This window comes from Aedes albopictus, chromosome 3, assembly GCF_035046485.1.
Source record: "Aedes albopictus strain Foshan chromosome 3, AalbF5, whole genome shotgun sequence".
Taxonomy (NCBI): domain Eukaryota; kingdom Metazoa; phylum Arthropoda; class Insecta; order Diptera; family Culicidae; genus Aedes; species Aedes albopictus.
In genome coordinates, this window is record NC_085138.1 from 363,487,768 (window position 1) to 363,510,937 (window position 23,170).

Genomic DNA, 23,170 nt, shown 5'->3' on the forward strand with positions numbered 1-23,170 from the left:
AACGCCACCAAACACTATATTGCCACAGTCAGTGGTGAATTGAAACATTTCAAGTGGTGAATAAAATTAGTATGAGAAATTAACCGATTGCAGCGCCACGCTATTGCCACTTGTGTTGCCGATTTCAAATGGCCGTTAAATTCCTTACACAGTTTCGGAACTGGACTTGGATGTCTGTTCTCTGTGCCTTTGTGGATAGTTATGTGAAATACATGCATTTTAAGTTGGGAAAAATGAGTTTTCTACTATGTTTCTCTAAATGCACCCTCGTTGAAAGCATTAAAACAAAAAACATTTATAACGGAGAACTTGTACAATTTTTGATATTTTATTATACAGAGGGACTTGTATTTCTTTAGTTTATTGTTGTAGTTCCCCTAAAAAATCGCTCAGGATTTTCACCAAGCATGCTTCTTATCCAATAATTACTCCTAGAATTCAAGAATTTTTCAAGGAATTCTTCCAGGAGCTCCTCCAAGAATTCTGTCAGAAATTCCTACAAGAATTGCTCCAAGAGTTTCTCCAATAATTCCTTCAAGAATTCCACTAGGAATTACTTAAAGAATTCCTTCAAAAAAATTTCCAAAAATTCCTCTAAGATTTTTTTTTGAGAATTTCTTCAGATATTTCTCCAAAACTTCTGATAAAAATTCTTCCAAGTATCTGACCAGGGGTTTCTCCAAAATCCCTCCAGAAGTTTGACTAGGGATTCCTTTATAAACTCCTCTGGGAATACGTCTAGGGATTTTTCAATAAATACTTTCAGAAATTCTTCCAGTGAAATCTTCGGATTTTTTTTTTTTCAGAAATGCCTACAGAATTCCAAGACTTCATTTCAAAATTCCACCAAGAATCTCACTAGGATTTTCTTCAGGAATTCTATGAAGAATTTTTTCAGGAATTCCTACAAAAATACTTCCAGGAACTTCTTCGAGAGTTGCTAAAGTATTTTTTAAACTATTTCCTGGGGAAATTCTAAGAGGAAATCCTAAAGGATCCTGGAGGAATTCACGCGAGAAATTTCTAAAGTATTTCCCGGAACAATTCCTGAAGTGAATACTGAAGGATTTCCTCCTAGAATAACTCTTGGAGAAATTCCTGGAGGAATTCCTGGTGTAATTCTTGGAGGAATTTCTGGAGTATTTCCTGGAGGAATTTCAGGAGAAGTTCTTGTAGAAATTCCTACAGCAGTTCCTGTAGGAATGCCCGCAGTTATACCTGGAGGAAATTCTGGAATAGTTCCTGGGGTTATTCCTGGAGGAATTTCTAGAGGAATTGGTGGAGAAATCCCTGGAGGTTCTTTTGGGAAAATTACCTATAGGAGTTTTCTGGGAACTCCTGGAGAAATCTTTGGGTGACTTCCGAGGAATCCTCAGGGAAATCCCCTGGCAACCTCGGGTAATTCCCGAGGAACTTTCGGAGGAACTGCTGCAGGATTTTTCGGAAGGTTCTTGAAGTCATTCCTGAGGAACTCCAGATGGAATTCCAGAAAAGCTCCAGAAGAAATTTGCGGGAAACTGCCGGGAAACTCGTGGGAAATGCCTCCATTTCTAGGAACTCGTAGAGGTATTCTCGGAGGACATCACGAGGAATTTCAGAGGAATGCCTGGAGGAATTCTTGGGTAATTTCCGACGCTTCAAAATACCATAAACATCATTTGTATGTTAGTGGATGTACAAATAACACAATGAGATTCTTCTTCTTCTTTTTGGCTCTACGTCCCCACTGGGACTTGGCCTGCCTCGCTTCAACTTAGTGTTCTTTGAGCACTTTCACAGTTATTAATTGAAGGGCTTTCTTTGCCTGACATTGCATGAAATTGTATATTGTGAGGCAAGGACAATGATACACTATGCTCAGGGAGTCGAGAAAATTTCCCCGACCGGAACTGGAATCGAACCCGCCGCCTCCGGATTGGCGATCCATAGCCTTAACCACTAGGCTAACTGGAGACTCCAACACAATAAGTTACTCAAAATATTAAGAGATGCAATAGAAATAATCGTGAAAGAATTACATCGACAAAGTAAAGAGATATGAGAGTAGAGCTTGAATGTCTTTATTCCAGAATAGTTTGGATGACCTAGATCACCAATTCAATGTTGCTAAGTTATCAGAATTGCACTTTGAGGCTCTTAGAGTAGCGTAAATAATATTCCATGAGCATTCTCTACAATAAAAATATTCTAAGATTTACAGATACTGCGACCCATACTTCAAAACACATTGGGTCCACTTGTATGCTTGTGGACGTCCAAATAGCAGCACATAGAGATACTCGTATTATTATAAGGTGCAGCAGACACAACCGTGAAAGCATTATGACGATGGAGTGAAGAGAACCAAGAGCCTGTTGACCTTGAAGGTCCTAATTGCAAAATAGTTTGGAAAGCCTGAAATATATCATGAATGTACCAAAAGCATCCCAAGTAACAAAATTAATTTTATAATGCTTTTGAAGTATTCTTCAACACCTGTTCTTTAAAACCATGCATAAACCAAATTGCTCTACAACACGACATCAACTCAACCATAAACCCGCCATAAGATCAAAGAGGCCCATCCTAAGATGCTCTTGAAGAGTTGTTTTTAAATTTCTCTTAAAACTTGTTGTACTTCCCAAGTTGTCCTCAAGGCGAATTGCTCTCTCCTTGTAGAATTCTTCAAGTGCACGATAAAACGATATTAAATTTGTCAATGTTGTTGCTGATGCAGCTTTTATGTCGACAGAAAAGTTTGATGAATTAAATTGAAATTAAAAACACAATGAAAATGACACATTATTGTTATCGGGATTAATTTATTACACAAATTGGAAATATTTCCGGGATGTAGCAAGGATGCCCAATGCCAAGCAAAATTCATCGTATATATGTTGCAAGATACTTACAAAAATTGCAATGCGCTTCCATTATAACGCACTAATAAAATATTCAAAAATATTATTCCTGGTCATGCGAACTTTGCTCATAAGTTTTCTCAACATGGCTTCCATTGAAATCTAGGCCGGTGGTCGGTCCATCATCGATGGTTTTAATCAACATCACCATAAGATCGTCTTAAATTTCTTTCAACTCATGCCAGAGCTAAAAGCATAACTCAAGAATACTAGGATTTATAACGTTCTCAATGCAGCCTGGTTGGCCTCCATCAAGAACGTCTTAAATTTATTTCATCTTATGCAAGGGTAAGAAGTATTACTCAAGAGTACTCAGGTTTATAACGTTCTTGATGTAGGTTTATGCAAACTCCGCCGAGAACGTCATAAATCATGTACGCCAAATTGTAAACAAACAATAAATTATCGCACCGCGGTGGATTTTGTGAACTTCGTGCGATAAATTTAATCATCAGCCCGGTACCGTTGCCAGCCAGGCAGAGCTTTTTCGGGAACCGGCCTTGATGTGGTGCAGTGCCTTATTCCTCAGGTCAGCATTTCCAACAGGTAAGTGATTTTGCAGGTCGATTATTTGACTCCCGATTATAAGGGAATCGACGTCCTGGATGACCAAACCAACCTCATTACGGATGCTGCAACCGGAGGAACTTGGTACTGCACCGCGTCGCGGTTGGGTTGTGTTCTTGATTGGCAGTAATAATGGAACGATGAGAATCAAAATCTGATGCTTGAGTTTTTTCTTGTATTTTTCATGTACCAAACTGTTCTTATGCGAGAACAGTTGCTCTTGATCAAGAACGGACGATTGAAGATAACTACAAGAACCTTATAAAACTGAAAATAAGTTCAACAGTTCTTATTGTGTTTATGGTTTTATGAACTGAACCTCAAGTATTCTTGGAGGTGTTTTTAAAACCACATATTGATGAAGAATAGTTGTGCTCAGCTGAAACTCCGATAAGATCAACTGGAATATGCAATGTTCCGATAAAACTATCATAAAAACAAATAAAACCAAATAGAATTAGGATTGTTACTTGGGATTACAGTTGTGCACTGAAGCTCTATCAGCAATATAGATTACATTCCACGAATATTTTTTACAATTAAACCACGATACAGTATGTAGACTAAGGCCCTAACTTCAAAGCGTATTGGAGGCCATTTGTATTTCACGGAATGTCCAACTACCACAATATCGAGTTGGTCGTAGCTTTGCAAGGTCTAATGGGACATCAACGTGACTAGATTTCTTGAACAGAGTAAACACAAATGATGGTAGATGTTGTAGATCATAAGAAAATGAATTACAGAGTAGTTTGGATGACCTTGACCATGGTTTCCCTAAGTGTGGGTCGCGACCCTCCAGTCTTCATCCAGCCTTCGCGAGAGACAGTATAGTATGCTACTGTAACAGACAACAAATGAGGAAATTTCTATGGTGCGGGTCGTGAAAAGTACGTCTACTGGCACAAGGGGGTCGCACACCTGAAAGTTTGGGAACTTATGACCTAGATTACCCAAATAATGTGCCATGAATTTTCTAGGGATGCTTTGAACCTTTTTGAGTACCGTAGACTATGTTCTATGATCATTCATCATTGTTAAAATTTGGTTTAGAATGCTGGATTTGTGACACAAACTTCGGACTACTTTGGAGGCCTTAAAATAGCTCTGGGATCAAAACTTCAACAGAGTATGATGAGTATAGTAATACATTGCGTATCAAGGATCAGTGAAAATGATTGATGATCAGAAAAACGATGAAATTTGAGCGAAAACATAAAGAATTTATATAAAATACAAAAAAGGTAGAATTAGCTTTAGTTAAAATACACAGAAATAAAAATTATAAGAAAAAAAGCCACTATTTTCGGCTACCAGTAAAAGGGTGGAGGGTGCCAAGGGAGGTACCATGCATTTTTTTAGCACAACTATTCCCATTGGCTATTACAAAGACTCTAGGGTAAAATGATTTAAAACAAAAAAGATATTGCATCTTTACCAAAAGAAGATCGTCCCGGGTGGTTACGGGTAAAGGTGAATCATCGAGAAATACTTTAGAGGCACACATCTGATGAATGAAGCATCGAACCTAGCCGCACTTGTTTATCCTGGCTTTGCTCACTTGCAAAAGAGGCTGCTTTTCAAAATCGAGCGCATTTGTTTACGAATTTTCAAGATAGGTGCTCTTGAAAACGTGAGTTGAGTAGGGTATCAATAAGCCGGCCGTTGTGGCAGCCATATTTGCATTTTCTGATGTTTCTCCTTAATAGGCTCCAGAAACCCTATGAAACACCCCTGACATGCTTAAACGCTCCTAAAACTTCTACGAGCGCCCTTCAAATGTTCCACCCCCCCTAAAATTCTAAAAGTTCCTTGAAACTCCGTTTTTTGGACTTTCTGGGAACGTTCTCGCGAACTAGATTCCCTCTTTAACTCAAACTTAATTTATGCCCAAATTTCCCTCTTTTTATGTTTTTTTTTAAATAATGCATAATTTTAATTTATGCACCCTCAGCCAAGTGCATGAAAATACGTTCCGAAGAAAGCACCTCAATCGAACAAACCATTTCTAAGGTACATATTTGAATTTTTTTTAATGATTTTTTGCTTAGTCTCTTCTCAAAACTAAGGCTAGAGTCAAAATGATGAACTGAATCCATTCAACAATGGTGTCCTGATATCTCTTGCATACCCGACCTTTGCTCCACGTGTCGTATTGGCCAGTTTTCATATATCGTTGCATATCTTTCAACTATGAGATACCAAGATGTTCAATAAAGCGGAAAACCCCATGCAAAATCTTCACAGGTCTTTATGAAACGTGTGCATTATTATTGGATGATCTTTCATTTAATAAAACATTATTCATCACTGTTATATAAATAATTTATTTCATCTCATAAATCGTATCAATTAAAAATACATCATGGTTCTGACGAATTCTGAGGAATTAACTTATCTTAAAGCTTAACCTACAGGGGATGGCCAAAATGTTTGGGATAGGCAACTTTTTTTCTCCCACAAAAAAATTCAACATGCTGTAACTTTTCATAGAGTGCATCGAAAAACCTCAAATTTTGACTGTTTATCAACCTGTTATATGTGCATCATTGGTACAAATTTGGGCTCGATTGAATAGTTTTTCGCGAAGTTAGAACCGTTCGGGTAAAACGTTATTTTTAAGACAACTCATTTTTGAGCTGTCATATCTCGGAAATTTGTGAACCGAATTGAATGAATTTTTTAACGTTTATCAACAATATATTGATACTCAATACAACGTTATAAAACGTAATATTTTCTCACGGTGAATTAAGTTATACCGGGTTGAAATTTTAACCCATATAGAGGAAAATAAGTCATATTTACAATACCACACAAAAATTACTAAATGTGTTCTTCCTTTAATCTAAATAGGCTCTAATATATCTGATCAAAGATAACTTGAGAACAGAAGTGGAAAATCTTCGGACATCAACACAAAAATTTATTGACATTGACGTACAAAAATTACATTTTTTCGAGAAAAATCCAAAAAGTGTCAATGCATGATAACTTTTTTCAACGTTCAAAAAGAATCTATGTTTTAATAGTTTGTGAAGCATTTGTATATTGTTAGTGTACGTTCAAAATTTCATTCAATTCGGTTCACTGGTTTCCGTGATATGACAGCTCAAAAATGAGTTGACTAAAAAATAGTGTTATACCCGAACGGTTCTAACATTGCGAAGGATTAATCAATCGAGCCCAAATTTGTACCAAAGATGCACATATAATAGGTTGACAAACAGTCAAAATTTGAGAATTTTTGATGCTCTCTTTGAAAAGTTATATCATGTTGAACTTTTTTGTGAGAGAAAAAAAGTTGCCTATCCCAAACATTTTGGCCATCCCCTGTAGATTCGAATGTATATCATCTTATCGCTACTCACTGTCACTTATTCCAATACTTTCTCGGTAACATTATCGCCGGTCGGTTCTATCTTTCGTTGCACACAATCCCCACTTCAACCTTTCACATTATCGAACGGACGCAGTACACCCGGTGGTCCTCCAAAGCTTCCGGTAAACGTACTACCGCTGCTAACCGTCGACGCAGGCCTGTGAACTACACCACCACCGATGGCACCCGTCGTTGGGCTCGGTCCAGCGAGTCCGGGTCCCGATGGTGGCAGAATGGATCCGTCGGGCTTAACGTGGGTTCCCGGCTTCTGCTGGTTACCCAGTAGCCCCGGAGCTCCTCCGAAGCTTCCGTTGAACTTGTTACCCTGGTATTGGCCGGGTCGCTGTGGCTGTTGTGGAGCCGGTTGGAACGGACTTGGTGGGCGGATGATGCTCGGGGCTTGAGTTTGGGGGTATTGTGGGGACGGGGATGGTGGCAGCGGTGGTAAGGGTTGGAAAGAGACGGGGATCTGAGGGGTGGATGGGACTGAAGTTGTGGGTTTGTAAGCGGTGCCAAGGTTTTGTTGGTTTCCGAGGAAGCCCGGTGCTCCACCGAAACTTCCGGTGAACTTGTTGGGGGCTTGAGTTGGGCTGGTTTGGTGGACTGTTGGGGAGAAGTGGGTAGTTGGTGGAGCAGAGGGAGCTTGTGGGATGACGTGATGAGGTTTTGGAGTGGAGGTGTAAGCCGTACCGAGGTTTTGCTGGTTTCCTAGAAAGCCGGGAGCACCACCGAAGCTACCGGTGAATTTGTTTGGAGGTTTGGTTGGGGTTAATGACTGGGATATGGTGGGAATGAATTGAGTTGGTGGTGAGGAAGGGTAGGTTGGCTGTGGAGAAGGGTAGGTTGGCGGGGCTGGGGGTAGAGCAGGTTTAGGGGTTGAAGTGTAAGCTGTTCCGAGGTTTTGTTGATTTCCGAGAAGGCCGGGAGCGCCACCGAACGATCCAGTGAATTTTTGGACAGGAGCTTGCGTTGGTTTGAACTGGGATTGTTGAGGAGTTTGATGGGGTTGAGTCGACGGGTTGAACTGAGGTTGTTGAGGAGCTTGGTGATATTGAGGAGTGTGGGCATGTTGTGGTGGTAGAGGTTCTAAAGAAAGGGGCACCTGAAGAGGGACTTGAGAGTTTTGAGGTGAGCCTTGATTGAAGTTCACGGGAGGTGCGTTGTGAGGCAGAGTAAGGCCTTTATCCAAAGAAGGTGGCCCGAAAGGATCTTTTGCAAAAATGGGTGATCGTTCTGTTCCTACTTCGATTTTGTATGTTGGAAGTTGTTCTCCGGGGAAAAGTGGAGGGATCAGTCCGTTCAATGGTTTCTGCGCAAACAGAATCTGTCCATCTGCTACAGAGGGGATTTTGGCATTAGGAACAAATTGAAATGCCGTGGTAGGGGCTTTTGTTGTTGTTGCTGGTAGAGAAGCAAACTGAGGTTGACCGGGTTGGAAGTTGGACGCTGCTCCCGGTGAAAATTGTACAGGTTCGATGATGCCAGATGCATAACTGGGTAGTTTAAAGTTCAAGTGACTGTATTGATTGTTGTTGAATCCCTGAAATGAATCCCTATTGACATCCGGGATGAATCCGGCTGAGTCCAGTCCAGTTGACCCTAGCTCTGAGTATGGAGTTACAGGATTGCCATAGCTATCTTTGGCTACGGTAGATGCAGGTGTCACAGGAGCCTTAAAGTCCCCATTGGTCAACTCATTGTTCAAACCTCCAGGAATCGCATTCAACGACGCGTCAGCTGAGAAGCCCAGATTCCTGGCACCTCTCGACCCGGATGTGACCTGAGGCTCGATCTGCTTGATCGCTAGCTTAATGATCTTGCTATCACCCTCGGGGAGCTCGTTGGCTTCAAACTTGTCGATCGAGCGGGCGGAGATCCCTGCAAGCGAAAGGCAATGAATAATTGATGACACTGCACAAACTCGTAACTCGTTTCAATCGAAACGTAGAATCATCGATCGATAAATTACCTGACGTCGTTCCGCCACCTGCCTTCTCCGGTGATTTGGCTTCTCCTACTGGGCTATCCACCGGTGATGACGATACAGCTGCAATAAAGAAAAAGACTGGTTACTCTAAAACAATCGTTATAATTAAGAATTTATCACCCACAAGCTGTAAAAGTACCGATCAATAGTTAGCCCACCACTTTTCAAGCATTAAATAAGATGTCAACAATCGTTTACACAGTTGTAAACCATGATGAATATTGGTGCACATAAACGACCACGCATTTTACGACTTTGTAAGATGAGATTTAGCTGAACACTCAATCGCTGAGTAAACTCTTCATGATTGCCTTTGAACTTGAACTTGCTTCGATGGCATGGCAAGACGTGGAAGCAAACAACTATTGGAAACCGCTGATCGGGCTGGTAGTTGGGCAGAGCATCCAGTTCAACGATTTCAGATTCTAGACGTATCATTATTCAGAACAGTTAGCCTCCAGCAGTTTTAAATCCGCAATATGTGTTATGACTAATTCTGAACCGGTCGTAGCAAATTTGTGCGTCATAATCATCACCCAGTTCTGGTCCTCCCAGCTATGGGCGCAACTCAAAGTGTATACATATAGTGGATCACCTCTAAAGAGCGTTGATTTATTCCTACCTACAACAAGTCGTACAATGGGAACTTGATTATAATTGTTAGGGGATGGATGAAGTTCTCGCACCGTCGTCGCCGGCCGTCAGCGTCACAACCCGTCATCGTTCGATGAATCAAAGTGACAAGATTGCGCTTTCGGGCGGATTGTTTTGTGCGAGCAACTTACTGGACTGATTAGATAAATCCTTCCACTTGGACGTTGTGGAAGAAAAATGCATGGTATGTCACTCACTGCACACTTGTGCGATAGGATGTTTGAGCTGACGATTGGTTGAAGTTATAGGATTAGTAGTAGTAACAAACAGCTTTAAGATATAGAATACAGTAAAAACAAGTGGCATCAGAATACTTCGTACTTCCTGTTGCGTTAATCCGGCCATTCAAAACGATTGGTTCCGTTGAAGTTGGGTATAATTTGGTAGTAATACTGTAATAGAAAAATATGAACAACGTGCTTAACAACCCTTTCGGGCTATCAACTTGATCATACAGGGAATGATACAATCATTCATCTTATCAGCAGTGTATAATACGTTTTTATTGGGAATAATTAATCAAATTTCTTTAACATTTGAAAATATAGAAACTTATGATTGTTTAAAGTTTTAAGAAAACAAAAAAGAAAACAAATTAATTCAAGGTTTCAATTTGATGGTTCAACACACCACAATCACTACGATTTCATCAATATATTTAACTGCATTGCATTTAGCATATACGAAATTAGAATTATTAGATGTAGTTGCGATTTGCGATTATAAAGTACGTTTCATATGACTGATTGCTGTACTTAAATTTTATGTCAAACGCTACTTTTTAAGGCATGCATTGTTACATCCAGGGGTCCGTATATTCATTCGCCTCATTCCACTCAAATTCTGTCCTCTGTGCTGAAGCGTGTCAATGATGTATCAAACGCGTTGTCCTGAATGAACATACAACCATATCACCGTCGTGATGCGATGCGCTATTCTCTTGGCATTTTTATTCGTTACTGTTCGTTCGTAATTTGGATCGAAAGCGAAAGAATGGTGAAGAATGATCGAAGTAATTATTATCATAATTTGGAACATATTTTTGCAAGCAGAAAGCATTGTGATGAGGATATTTCGGATGTCAACGAGTTTCTTTGTTATGACATGAAAAATCTCTAGGCGGCATGCCATAAGAAAATCTTTTCTTAGATTTATGAGAATAATTTATGAATAGAGCATGGAAGGGGTCTCCAGTTAGCCTAGTGGTTAAGGCTATGGATTGCCAATCCGGAGACGGCGGGTTCGATTCCCGTTCCGGTCGAGAAAATTTTCTCGACTCCCTGGGCATAGCGTAAGGACTGTTCATTAAAGAAAGTGGACACCTGTTTTTCAATAGAAAATATGTGTTTTCGAATAAATTCATAAGTTTTTTTTTTTAATGACAATCAACATACATGTGGCCGAATTCACGTGAGTTTGAACATTTACTTCGCTTTTCGAAAGAACGCTCGAACTTTCCTCTTGATACCTCCCATAAGACTCTGCACAACTTTCTCCGTAACTTTTCTTTGTGCCGCAGACCAAATTTTTTTTGAAGCAATCAACAGAGCTTGCTTCTCTTCCATCTTTTTTGAGATGCCGCTTAATTATTGTCCGGTATCTTTCCACATGACGCTGTTCAGAGAAGTTTTGTGGATTTTGCCATTTTTCGACAAAATCGACTTTTTCCGTCTTGAGCATCGCTAGTGTAGAAGAAGCGTAATAAGCGGATGCCAGATCCGCCTAAAACAAAAGAGGATCCGTATGTTTTCGGTAGATGGGTAGAAGTCGTTTTTTGATGCATTCCTTTCTGTTGTTTTCACCGTTGATTGTTCCCGTTGTGAAATATGAAGAACTCTTTAAGCCACATGAACGATCGGCTTGCCACACCAAAAACTTTTTCCCAATTTTTTCAGTTCTGATGTACCCTACATCACCCGGCACATCTGTCCCCTGCTTAGCGTTAAAAAAATGCAGTCCCGGAAGTGTATTGGTAAGCCAATTCTCGAAACGACAACTTTTTGGAACACCATTTGTGCAGAATTAATCTGCTAGTCGCAAAGCTAATACGACGTATCGCTCGAAATTTCTTACTTTTTTCGTTTTCTTTGAGTGTATTGCCGAATTGAACAATGTTTTTACACACTGAGCAAAAATTCACATTTTTTTGCTTAGTTTTAACTCTAAACTATTGGTAAACAGATGTCCACTTTCTTTAATGAACAGTCCTTATCATTGTACTTGCCACACAATGTACAAATTCATGCAATGGCAGGCAAAGAAAGCCCTTCAATTAATAACTGTGGAAATGCTCAAAAGAACACTAAGTTGAAGAGAGGCAGGAAAAGTTCCAATGCGAACGTCGAGCCATAAAGAAGAAGAAGAAGCATGGAAGGAATGTCCAGAGAAATTATTTGAAAAATTTATTAGGTCTATTTATATACTGAAAGTAAATTTGAGATATTTTGGGCAATTTAATGGTGTAAAAGGATAGAAATGCGTTCGTAGAAGCGATATGAAAAAAAGTAAAAGCATTGGGAGATTTTCTTGTTTCGAATCTCTAGCTAAATCTAGTTTTTTTTCAAGATTTTTTGGATAAACTGGTTGGAAAACCTTTAAGCTTATTTTCTTTAAAATCCACAATTAGTCACTCAGCTTTTCTTCTGAAATCATATCTGTGACAATTTGTATTTGTATTTGTATTTGACATACAATTGACATACACTAACATTCAATAAAACGTGGACTACATCTTCCTTAAGAGCCACCTGCCAACCCGCCCCTCTAAGACACGCTCAAGCCATTTGTATGTTTGGCAACCTTCAGTTGCTCGATTTTCTCCAAATTGGGTTTTTAAATTAAGAAAAATGTATGGATTTTTTGATTTTATACGGAAGAGCACCTTTTTCTGAACCACTATGATTTTTTTCAGATTTTTAAAACATTATTTTGGTACCTAAAATCAATTTCGAAGAGATGTTCAGAAATCACCTTTTGACAGCTGGCAAATGCTTGACAGCTCCGCCCAGTACAAAATGCGACGAGGGGTGATTCGACAAATCGTTCCCATACAAACTTCAAACTGATTTTTAAATAGGTTCCCGGGCACCGAAATTCATGAAAACTTGGATTTCGGCTCAGTTTTGCATGCATATTCAGAAAATGAAATTATCTTAACAACGCTAAAGAAGCCAATTCCTCTCAATTTCTGCTCGCTTATGCTCGTCATCCCCAACTGCGGTCACCAGCCTGGCAATGCTTTCCTTACACCTGTTCCAGTGCTTGCAAAGTGAAGCGTTTTCCCCTGGACGAAGCAAAATTTGCTCCTCTTTGACTGACGCTGTTCAACTTAGAGCGGTAGCTGTACCTTCATTGGCTAACATGCTTCAGAAGCAAGTGGGAGCATGAGCAATCAATTTTACTACAGAGAGTGGGAAACGGTGGTTCATATGCGTGATGGCTCTCTGAATCTTTCTCTTCGCCGGCGTATACGACAATGAATATACTTAGTTTTTATCCCGTTATTACAGTGCAAATAACTTAAATTCAAATCAAATCGATTACTATAGTCACGTACAACATTCCCATACCAACAGAATGATTGTTTTTACAAATTTTGAGCAACAAATAAAACCACTGAATCATTTCCCCATCTTCACACTCACCGTAGCAACTGAGCATGAACGATCACTAGTCAGTTACTCAGTTTGCTTCACAAGCGAACCGACCGATGAGGAACAGCAGTCGCAGTTGGTTCGGGTTTTCTTTGCTCCCTTTGCGTATTCGTTCGTAGTGGTTGCTGGCGCTGATAACTGACCTGTTCTGATTCCAATTCTGGTTCGGGTTTTGGTTCCCGCTAGCTCCGAGTATATCGTCACTGGTATTGCGAACTCCGGGCATATCGTCACCACTGGCATAAGCAAACATTTGGGTGTAGTTATGGCTGGAATGCTTTAGCAGGTTGTGGATGTGTTTCATGTAGGAGAAATTCCCAATAAGGTTGCAGATATATTCTTAAGAATTTCCTATGAAAATAAGTAATAGATTTACCAAAGAGATCGTTGACGACAATTAAATGTTAACAATATTCTTGAAGACTTTGAGGCAGCTCATGGAGGTAGTTCATGGAGAGGATACATATAATTTAGTCTATTGCTATCTAACACAGTATTGTTTCACAGACGAAATAGTGTATGATGTTGAATAGGATGATAAAGTGGAGGCCTTATGCGTATATGCTTCCATTTAACATTATGTAAAGTTTTTGCCTCTATATGTAGTGGGCCCCATTTACCATGCTTAGGGTGACGAGTTCGATTCCCGATCGTTCGTAAAGAAAATTTTCTAGACTTCCTTGGGATAGAGTATTTTCGTGCCTGCCAAAACTCGCCAAACAATGCTGCTAGGTGAAGGCATACTCGAAGTGGTTCCTCTGGAGGAGTGGCCGAACGGGAATCTACGGAATAATTTGTTCGACGAGGAGTACAGAGAGCTTTTGAATAAGAAGAATGCAATGCGGACGGCATATACTTTACCACGGGTGAAAACACTCAACTACAGAAAATTGAATGGAAATTTAGCCCTGTCAGCTCTCGCTTTCAACACGCTGCGTGAGAGTGTGAGTACCTATTTCATTTCGCTCCCGTGTTACTGATCGGAAAGCAACATTGACAGGAAAACACAAACGGAGAAAATGAAAAAAGGAAAATATCGCTATCATAAAGGCCTGTCGAAAAATTGCAGTACTGGCGGGCGGTAATGCTGCAGCATGTAACCCTGCAGAGCGTGGAATAATGGAAACAGACCCGACGGAGGTAGCAGATCCGTCTCTCGGCACAAAAATACTCTACCTGAAAAATAAAAAAAAAAATGTTATATTTTCCCATACTAAACTTTTGTTTTAGTTTGATTATGCATAGTTTCATGAAGATTTGCAATAAAAGGCTGTTGCAGAGTAGCTGGCATTAAAACTTATGGTTCTTTATTTTCAATAAATATATCAAAAACTAAAACATACCTTTTTGATCTTTTTATGTCAAATTTTGTTATTTTCTGATGAAAATATAAATCCAGGGTACTATTTTGGTTCCAAGACCATGAAAACGTAAAAAACACAATTTGGTTCTAACAAAAAAAAAAAAGAAATAGGGTAAGTGTACGAATTATGGCTATAGTACAAATTATTCTTCATAGTGGATTTTCACCCTCCCTTTAACGATGTAAACAAGGATGCAACCATTCATTTGCAAAAATTTACATTCATTTGCTATTATCTCAGTTCAGAAGCATGCTATCGAAAAACAATGTATGGATGAATTTAACCTTGTAGTTTTATCTGAAAGTTTGCCGAATAACATTGGGGTCGCACACGCATTCCAAAGTCGTGAGCGGGCTGTGAAGGCAACTTTCCACAGCGTGAATGAAATTTATATTCATCGCGTGGAGAGTTGCCTTCACAGCTCGCTTTATAGCGTTATGATCTATTGTAAAAGGTTTCGTTGGAATATAGATTGGAAAGAGCGTTCAGTTTCGCTTCAGCTATCAACTAGTTCAAACCTTAATTATAGTAATCCGAATATTCTGTGGGAAACCCTGAATTCTACAGTTGGCGGCAGAGGATAAAATCTAGTCTGTGAAGAAAAGATATTGTGGATAAAAGCGGTTGCCAGATTGCTATCGTGGAGCCACGGAATCAACCATTACCCGACCACGACGAATCGCTGAATTTGGTGAGAAGTGCTGGACGCATTTAGGAATCGTGGATTGCGTGGTAATATTTCGGTCGCACCTGCTGACATTGTAAGTAGAGTGCTGTAAGTGCAAATAATGTGCAAAACTGCAGATTTTTGATAAATTTTCATCATTATTGTTCTGGGGAATTAATTTCTCAATTATACAAACTACGCCATTTTATTACGTGGCGTCCGTTCTTTGTTTCCATTACATAATACTTCTGGCAGCCATTCCCATACAGCAACGAAAAGGCCTTTTCACAGCAAACAACAAAGCGTGACATACAAAGACAACTAGTTGAAAACATTATAGAAAAATCTATTGATGGTGCAAAATTAGTTCAAGAGTTCTAAGAAAGTTTTCTGTTTATTGCTACCATTTAGGTTTTCATCAATAGCTTGGATGCGACGGTGATTCTAAAGGGAATCGTTTGGCAAAGATCGTCGTCCGGTGCTGGTGCAGTGCAACTCAGTGACGGGAGAAATTAAGTGTAGAGCTAAAACAGATCCGACGATTCCTTGATCTCAATTCCTCGAGGCTAGTGACCGGTACCTGGCGGCCAGACAACCGACGAATAAAAGCATCCATCCAGTGACCTGGGTGACGACAGACCGGTAGCTTGACCGGTAATTGGTGAGCGTTTGGACTGCTTCGGTGAGTCATCTTTGAATTAACCTTTTGTGTTGAGCTGATTTGAGTTATTTCGGCACCTTGCAGAGACATATACGGATTTTTATCATTATTCTCGGTCCATTAATCCTTCATATCCGCTGAAAATATGTCTAACGTTAATGTAACAACAACTATTGAACCTTACCGTAAAGGGGCGCAATTTGGAGAATGGGTGGAACGGTTGGAATTTTATTTTTCATTGAACAATGTTTCGGCTGATGCGAAAAGGGCATGTTTTATAACCCTCGGTGGCCCAGTTATATTTCATGAGTTGAAACTCTTATTCCCCACAAGTAATTTGACCACTGTGTCCTATGAAGATATGGTAGCCAAACTTCGTACGCGGCTTGATAAAACTGAATCCGATTTAATCCAAAGATTGAAATTTAATAATCGCATACAACAGCCGGATGAAACCGTTGAGGATTTCGTACTCTCGGTGAAATTGCAGGCGGAGTTCTGTTCCTTCGAAGGTTTTAAAGAGGTCGCCATAAGAGATCGCATTTTAGCAGGTATTCGCGAAAAATCGCTTCGTGAGCGGCTGCTTAATGAGGATAAACTCACACTTGAGAAGGCTGAAAAAATCATTGCTACGTGGGAAATTGCGGGGAAAAATGCTAGAAATTTGAGCAATAATGACAACGACCAATATGGCCGAATTGCATCCTTGACTCATCCATCTGCAAAGATTGGATCTAGCATGAAAAAATTGTTATCGGTTTATAATGGAGGACGGACATATAATGGCGGAGAGTTAGATAATTCACCTAGAGTTTCGGTGAAAGATAGGCTTGGTCGTAGGCCATATTCCAAGAGGGTTGAAGACACCGCTAGATTCAGGAGGCAGAGCTGGGGGGACGCTGGGAAGCCCCGATCAGGAGAGTGGAGACAGAAACCAAACTATGCAGAGATGACGTGTAATTTCTGTGGAGTAAAGGGACATATTAAGCGAAAGTGCTTCAAATTGAAAAATATGAAACGCGACACGGTCAACATGCTGAACGACTATGAGCAGGAAGCTAGTACCAGTACGACAGGACACATCGCAAACTTGTTAAACCGGATGCGGACGGAGGACTCCGACAGTGACGTCGATGACGGGGATTCAGGTGAATTGACTTGCATGATGGTGTCGTCCGTTAATAGAATTAGTGATCCCTGTCTAATTGAGTTAGTGGTTGAGGGCAAGTTTTTGAAGATGGAAATCGATTGTGGTTCTTCGGTGTCTGTTATTGGGAAAGATCATTATTATGCAACCTTTAATACCCCCTTACAAAAATATAACAAACAGTTGATGGTGGTTAATGGAGAAAAACTTAAGATAGAAGGGGAGGCGAAAGTCTCGGTAAACTTCAATGGCATGGAGGCTCAATTGCAGTTGCTAGTATTGAACTGCAACCACAGTTTTGTTCCTTTGTTAGGTAGAACATGGCTAGATGTGTTTTTCTCCAAATGGAGGCAATTTTTTTCGAATTCTTTGACAGTTAATAGCATGCTTGAGAAGAATGCAATGGCAGAGATAGACGATATTAAGCGTAAATATGGAAATGTGTTTATAAAGGATTTTTCGCTACCAATTAAAGGATTTGAAGCCGAATTGGTATTAAAATCAGATGTTCCCATTTTTAAGAAGGCGTATGATGTCCCTTATAGACTTAGAGAAAAGGTAGTAAATTATTTAGATAGGTTAGAAAGAGAGAAAGTAATCACCCCTATTAAAACTAGTGAGTGGGCATCTCCAGTGGTCGTGGTAATGAAAAAGAACAATGAAATCAGACTTGTAATAGATTGCAAGGTCTCGATAAACAAAGTTATAATACCTAACACGTATCCTCTTCCAGTGGCACAAGATTTGTTTGCTAGTTTGGCAGGGTGTAAAGTTTTTTGTGCGTTGGATCTTGAGGGAGCATACACCCAATTAGCTCTATCGGAGAGGTCAAAGTATTTCATGACAATAAACACTATTAAAGGTTTATATACTTACAACAGATTACCACAAGGCGCCTCTTCTAGCGCATCAATATTCCAAAACGTGATGGATCAAATATTAAGAGACATTGAACACGTGCATTGCTATTTGGATGATGTGCTCATTGCGGGAAAAAACTTGGAAGAGTGTAAAGAGAAATTGAATATTGTGCTGGAAAGATTACAAAATGCCAATATTAAAGTTAATTGGGAGAAGTGTAAATTCTTTGTGAGTCAGCTAGATTATTTGAGACATGTTTTAAGTGAGAAAGGTCTGTTACCTTGTCAAAGCAAAGTTGCCACAATACAGAACGCAAAAGTGCCTAAAAATACCACGGAGTTAAAATCCTTCCTCGGACTGATCAATTACTACAACAAATTTATTCCGCATTTGTCAGGTAAACTGTTTCATTTATATAAACTATTAAAAAATGGTGTAAAGTTTATTTGGGACGACAATTGCAATTCAGCATTTTTGGAGAGTAAAAAGGCCTTATTGGAAGCCAGATTTTTAGAATTTTATGACCCCAAAAAGCCAATAATTGTTGTAACTGATGCGTCTGGGTATGGGTTAGGTGGCGTAATCGCTCATGTTGTTGATAACGAAGAGAGACCCATTAGTTTCACTTCGTTTTCATTAAACAATGCTCAAAAGTCGTACCCAATCCTTCATTTAGAGGCGCTGGCTCTAGTGTGCACCATAAAAAAATTTCATAAGTACCTGTATGGGCAGTCATTCATAGTTTACACTGACCATAAACCTTTGGTGGGAATTTTTGGAAAGAACGGCAAACACTCAATATTCGTAACAAGGCTTCAAAGATACATTCTAGAACTGTCAATTTATGATTTCACTATTCAATACAGGCCATCAGCGAAAATGGGGAATGCGGATTTTTGTTCGAGATTTCCTTTGGATCAGTCAGTACCACAAGAATATGACGTTGAACACATAAGAAGCATAAACTTTAGTAAAGAATTTCCTATAGATTTTAAGTTGGTTGCGAAAGTAACAAAGTCGGATGAATTCTTACAGACTATAATATTATATATGACGAATGGTTGGCCAGGCACACTTGAGAAACGTTATGTTGATGTTTTTTCAAACCAGCAGGAATTGGAAATGGTAGAAGAATGCTTATTATATCAAGATAGAGTGGTAATACCACACGTTATACAGGCAGACATTTTGAAACTTCTTCATGCTAACCACGCAGGTGTTGTTAAAATGAAGCAGCTAGCTAGGCGCACAGTTTATTGGTTTGGGATCAATAAGGATATTGAAAAGTTCGTGTCGAGCTGCGAAGAATGCAATAGTATGGCAATTGTAAACAGGTCTGAGGAAAAGTCCCACTGGATCCCTACTAATAAGCCATTTAGTAGGGTACATATCGATTTCTTTCATTTTAACCATCATACATTCCTGCTGATTGTGGACAGTTTCTCAAAGTGGGTGGAAATAGATTGGATGAAGAGAGGTACTGATTGCGGTAAAGTTTTAAAAAAGTTAGTAGCATTTTTTGCACGCTTCGGCTTACCTGATGTATTAGTGTCTGATGGGGGTCCTCCTTTCAACTCGTATACATTTGTAGATTTTTTGAAGAAGCAGGGCATAAATGTGCTAAAGAGTCCACCATACAATCCCTCAAGCAACGGGCAAGCAGAAAGACTAGTTAGGACGGTAAAAGAAGTTTTAAAGAAATTCTTATTGGAACCTGCGATGTTAGAGTTGGATTTGGAGGATCAAGTTAATTTGTTTTTAATAAATTATAGAAATAGCTGTTTGACGAACGATGGTCAATTCCCATCGGAAAAGATATTCTCGTATAACCCCAAAACTATTATGGACTTGCTTAACCCTAAGAAGCAATACAAGAACCACCTAAAACCACAGGCTGTTGAAGATAAAAGTATGTCAAATGACACCAGAAGTGCTAACAAACGAGTGCATGACTGTATTGACAATCTGATGCCTGGTGATGTGGTTTGGTACCAAAATAACAATCCTCATCACCATGCTCGGTGGACCAAATCAATATTTCTAAAACAATTTTCGAAAAATACATTTCAGGTACAAACTGGAAGCGTACGCCTAATGGCTCACCGAAATCAGCTGAGGGTAGCTACTAGCGAGAATTCGGCAAAGCCGAATCTAACGATGTTCGCGCAGAGGCCAGACGAAGAGCTGCAAAGTAGTGGCAACGACATCGAGACCGAAGAGTGCCTAGATTCGGTTCAGAGGTCAACCAAGGACGGAAGAAAGCGAAGACGTCCCGAAGAATCGTTGGACTCGACGCCGATGTTAAGGCGATCTAAAAGGAAGCGTACGGCTAAGGTCGACGCGGATTTTATTTATAAATGATGAATTCACGTAAGGCTTGTTCTAAAAAAATTGTTGAATTTTAAATTGAATTTTTAATAATAGGCTAAGTATTAGCAAATTGAATTGCATGTAAAGTTTTGTAATTATAAATAGATTTTTATTTTTATTATTATATACTTCTTCAGAAGGGGAAGAACTGATATGTCCTGTCAACTGACAGATCTGAATAGAAAGAGACAATCACATAACGCTATCTATTGTAAAAGGTTTCGTTGGAATATAGATTGGAAAGAGCGTTCAGTTTCGCTTCAGCTATCAACTAGTTCAAACCTTAATTATAGTAATCCGAATATTCTGTGGGAAAACCTGAATTCTACACCCTCCACCATCAGTTCTTTTAGGGAATCTAGTAGTTCTTTCATCAGCTTCTCCTAGACTTTCTAGGTATTCGTCCGTGACTTTCTCAGAGGCTTTCTCGAGGAATTCCGGTGGGAGTTCCATCCGGAATTGCTCAGGAAGAGTTCCTTCATGATTTTTTCAGGAATGCTGGAGCAATTCTTCATTTTTGTTTATTTCAATGCAGCGTGCAAGAACAGGTAAACTTTCTGGCAGTTTGAGATGGAGCCAAGGCGGTTTCCGGGACTCTTAGGGGCGTTTTAAGGTGAAAGATTTAAGAAATCTTTAGGTGGTTTCAGAGATTTTTTGGTGTGTTCCAAAGACATTCTGGAGTATAAGTATTAAACCATTTCAAAGTGTTTCAGGATGTTTCTAAGGTATTTCAGGAGCTTTCAAGTATGTTTAAGAGTGGGTTCAAATTTGTTTTAGGTGGTGTAACGCCATTACGGGGGAATTTCAAGAAGATTAAGGGACATTTAAGAATGGTGTTTCAGATTCAGGTATGCTTGTTATTTTCTGAATACAGGGACGAGTAGCCTTGATTCTTTATCAACATCGAGTGCAGTGAACTACCTCTTTCCACTGCAGCATCGATTCAATAGCCCGATACGAATAGCACACGATTTGGTTCAGCACCGATCAGTGGGGCCGTGTCGGGTTGTCGCCTTTATACAGTCGTCTTGCAGTTAAGTCGTCCTTTTCATCGCAAAATGTGATTGATGAGCCGTTAAACGATGAAAAATAGCAACATTGGATTCAGATAGCTCAAAGGCTGCATTTGAAATGCATATGAAACTCTCTTAATCCCGTAAGATACCCAGAAACCTATTAAAATAGCCTGAAATTCCATGAAGTCCTCTAAAAACGCGCAAATATGCTCCTGACATCTATCTGAAACTTCCTCGAAACTCATTGAGATACCCTGAAATGTCCCCAAAGCCTCTGAAATCGCCTAACGCTCCCTGAAACCTCGTGACATTCCACTGAAACCTCCAAAAACGTCATTAAATCCCTTTCATTGCTCCCGATACCCCCTGCAGCCCCTTTGAAACCTCCTGAAACTCCCTGACTCTCGTAATACATAAATAAAACTGCTAAAGGCTCCTGAAACGTCTCTAAATCGTCCTTAAACGCACCGGGAAACCCGTGAAACCCCATGAGACCTGCTTAAACGTCCTTGAAACCCTCTGAAACTCCTCGAAAACTTCTGAAATTCCTGTAGCCTCCTGAAACCCCATTTAAGCCCTCTGGAACGCATATAAAATCATTTGGAGCGCTACCGTAAGTCTCATGAAACCTCAGAAACTTTGAAACCTTCTGAAATCCGCTAAAATCCTGTCGGAATGCATTGAAAGTCCTAACTGAGACCCTCTATAGCTTGACTGTTAAGACCTCTTGATTCTCCCATTTGTCTCTCCGTTTTTAGATATTTGTGTGACCTTCTCCTGCATAACAAGAGGTTTTCGTGTACGTTAATGGATCAGGATGATCAGAAAAACGAGTTAGATGAAAATGTTCATACAATCTCCCGTATTCCGGTACAAAACTGGTTTTTCAGTTTTGAAAACTTCTCGGCAAAATAGGTAATCAAAAATAGATCAACTTTATAGCATCATAAAGTATATCATCGTGACCAATACTTTCCATTGTCATTATCTCAATCCCGACTTGTCTCACTACCAAACTTTGATCAGACTTTACCTCCTATTGTTTCCAACGCGGAACGCAGAAACTTGCGGCGGTCCAATCTCGGGCACATGACCAACTCTCTTTTCCAGCCCACCACCATCATCGCCGGCCGGCCGACCGTTGATAAAGGGTGATGTACGCGCCGCCGATAACGAATAATAGCCTATTAAGTGATAAAGTGTGACATTCCGATGGGCGATCGATTGTGCGGATTTGTGACTGACACACTGTGCTGCTGGGAGGAAGAAGATTCCGTATCAAAAAAAAAAGCGGTAGCGAACGACGACGGAAAACTTCGACCAATGGCCCCAAGCCGGAGGCGGCGTTGTTGAGTCAATTTTTATGAGACTCGGACGGAACCATATTGAGGGTGGTTTCCTTCTTTGGTTAATGCGGTAGATGTGACCAATTGTACAGAAAATCCTACGACGATGTGAAGACTGATCGATTGGTTTTGAGGCATTATCATTTGGGGGTCGGTCATTTGCATTATTCATAGGTTTTGGGATGATAAAAGCTATGCACTTGAATGAGAAGCGATAAACCAAAGTCGTATTTTGCTTCGATGACTCGTAATTGTTCAAATAGTGGGAATCACTTTGAGTGAAAGTATTCTCCTTCACGAAAGCCAAATCCCTTTTAGTCCCACCAGGTGTGGATTATCCGTAGCACTTGGTGGTGTTTACCCTCAATAGTTCCCATGGTAAAGCTATGCGATCGAAATCGTTCACTATATCGAACCGGAGGCAATATCGATGTTCGACACCCGTCGACAAGTTGTTATCAATCGAGCACGAACTCTCAAGAACTATGATGAGGGCCATGTACTTAAAGGTGGACTTGTCTTTTCTTATAATATGTACAAACTTTATTCGTCAAGGAATTTTTAGTATTTCAATTTGAAAATTGTTTATCTCTTC

At 39.9% G+C, this 23,170-nt stretch overlaps 2 protein-coding genes across 2 annotated transcripts in view; one reads left to right on the top strand and one right to left on the bottom strand.

The window, feature by feature from the left end:
• Positions 1-6,878: 6,878 nt before the first annotated feature.
• The window catches only part of LOC115267763 (uncharacterized), a 67,581-nt gene continuing 51,289 nt past the window's right edge, over positions 6,879-23,170 (bottom strand). Inside the window, exons 2-3 of the mRNA XM_029875015.2 lie at positions 8,819-8,896; positions 6,879-8,727 (exon numbers count right to left, since the gene is read on the bottom strand). Coding sequence (XP_029730875.2) covers positions 6,914-8,727; positions 8,819-8,896 — 1,892 coding nt within the window. The 3' untranslated portion in view covers positions 6,879-6,913. The remainder of the gene's footprint in view (positions 8,728-8,818; positions 8,897-23,170) is intronic.
• Positions 14,987-20,204, top strand: LOC134289499 (uncharacterized). Its single transcript, XM_062855378.1, has 3 exons — positions 14,987-15,268; positions 15,586-17,096; positions 19,914-20,204. Exons 2-3 carry the CDS (start codon positions 15,981-15,983, stop codon positions 20,202-20,204), a joined length of 1,407 nt encoding a protein of 468 aa, XP_062711362.1. The 5' UTR covers positions 14,987-15,268; positions 15,586-15,980.

Coding starts and splice junctions, on each gene's coding strand:
- LOC134289499 (XM_062855378.1), top strand. CDS start 15,981: ATGTCTAACGTTAATGTAACAACAACTATTGAACCTTACCGTAAAGGG. Junction 17,097..19,913: donor AAATCGATTGTGGTTCTTCG/GTGTCTGTTATT, acceptor AATACATTTCAG/GTACAAACTGGAAGCGTACG.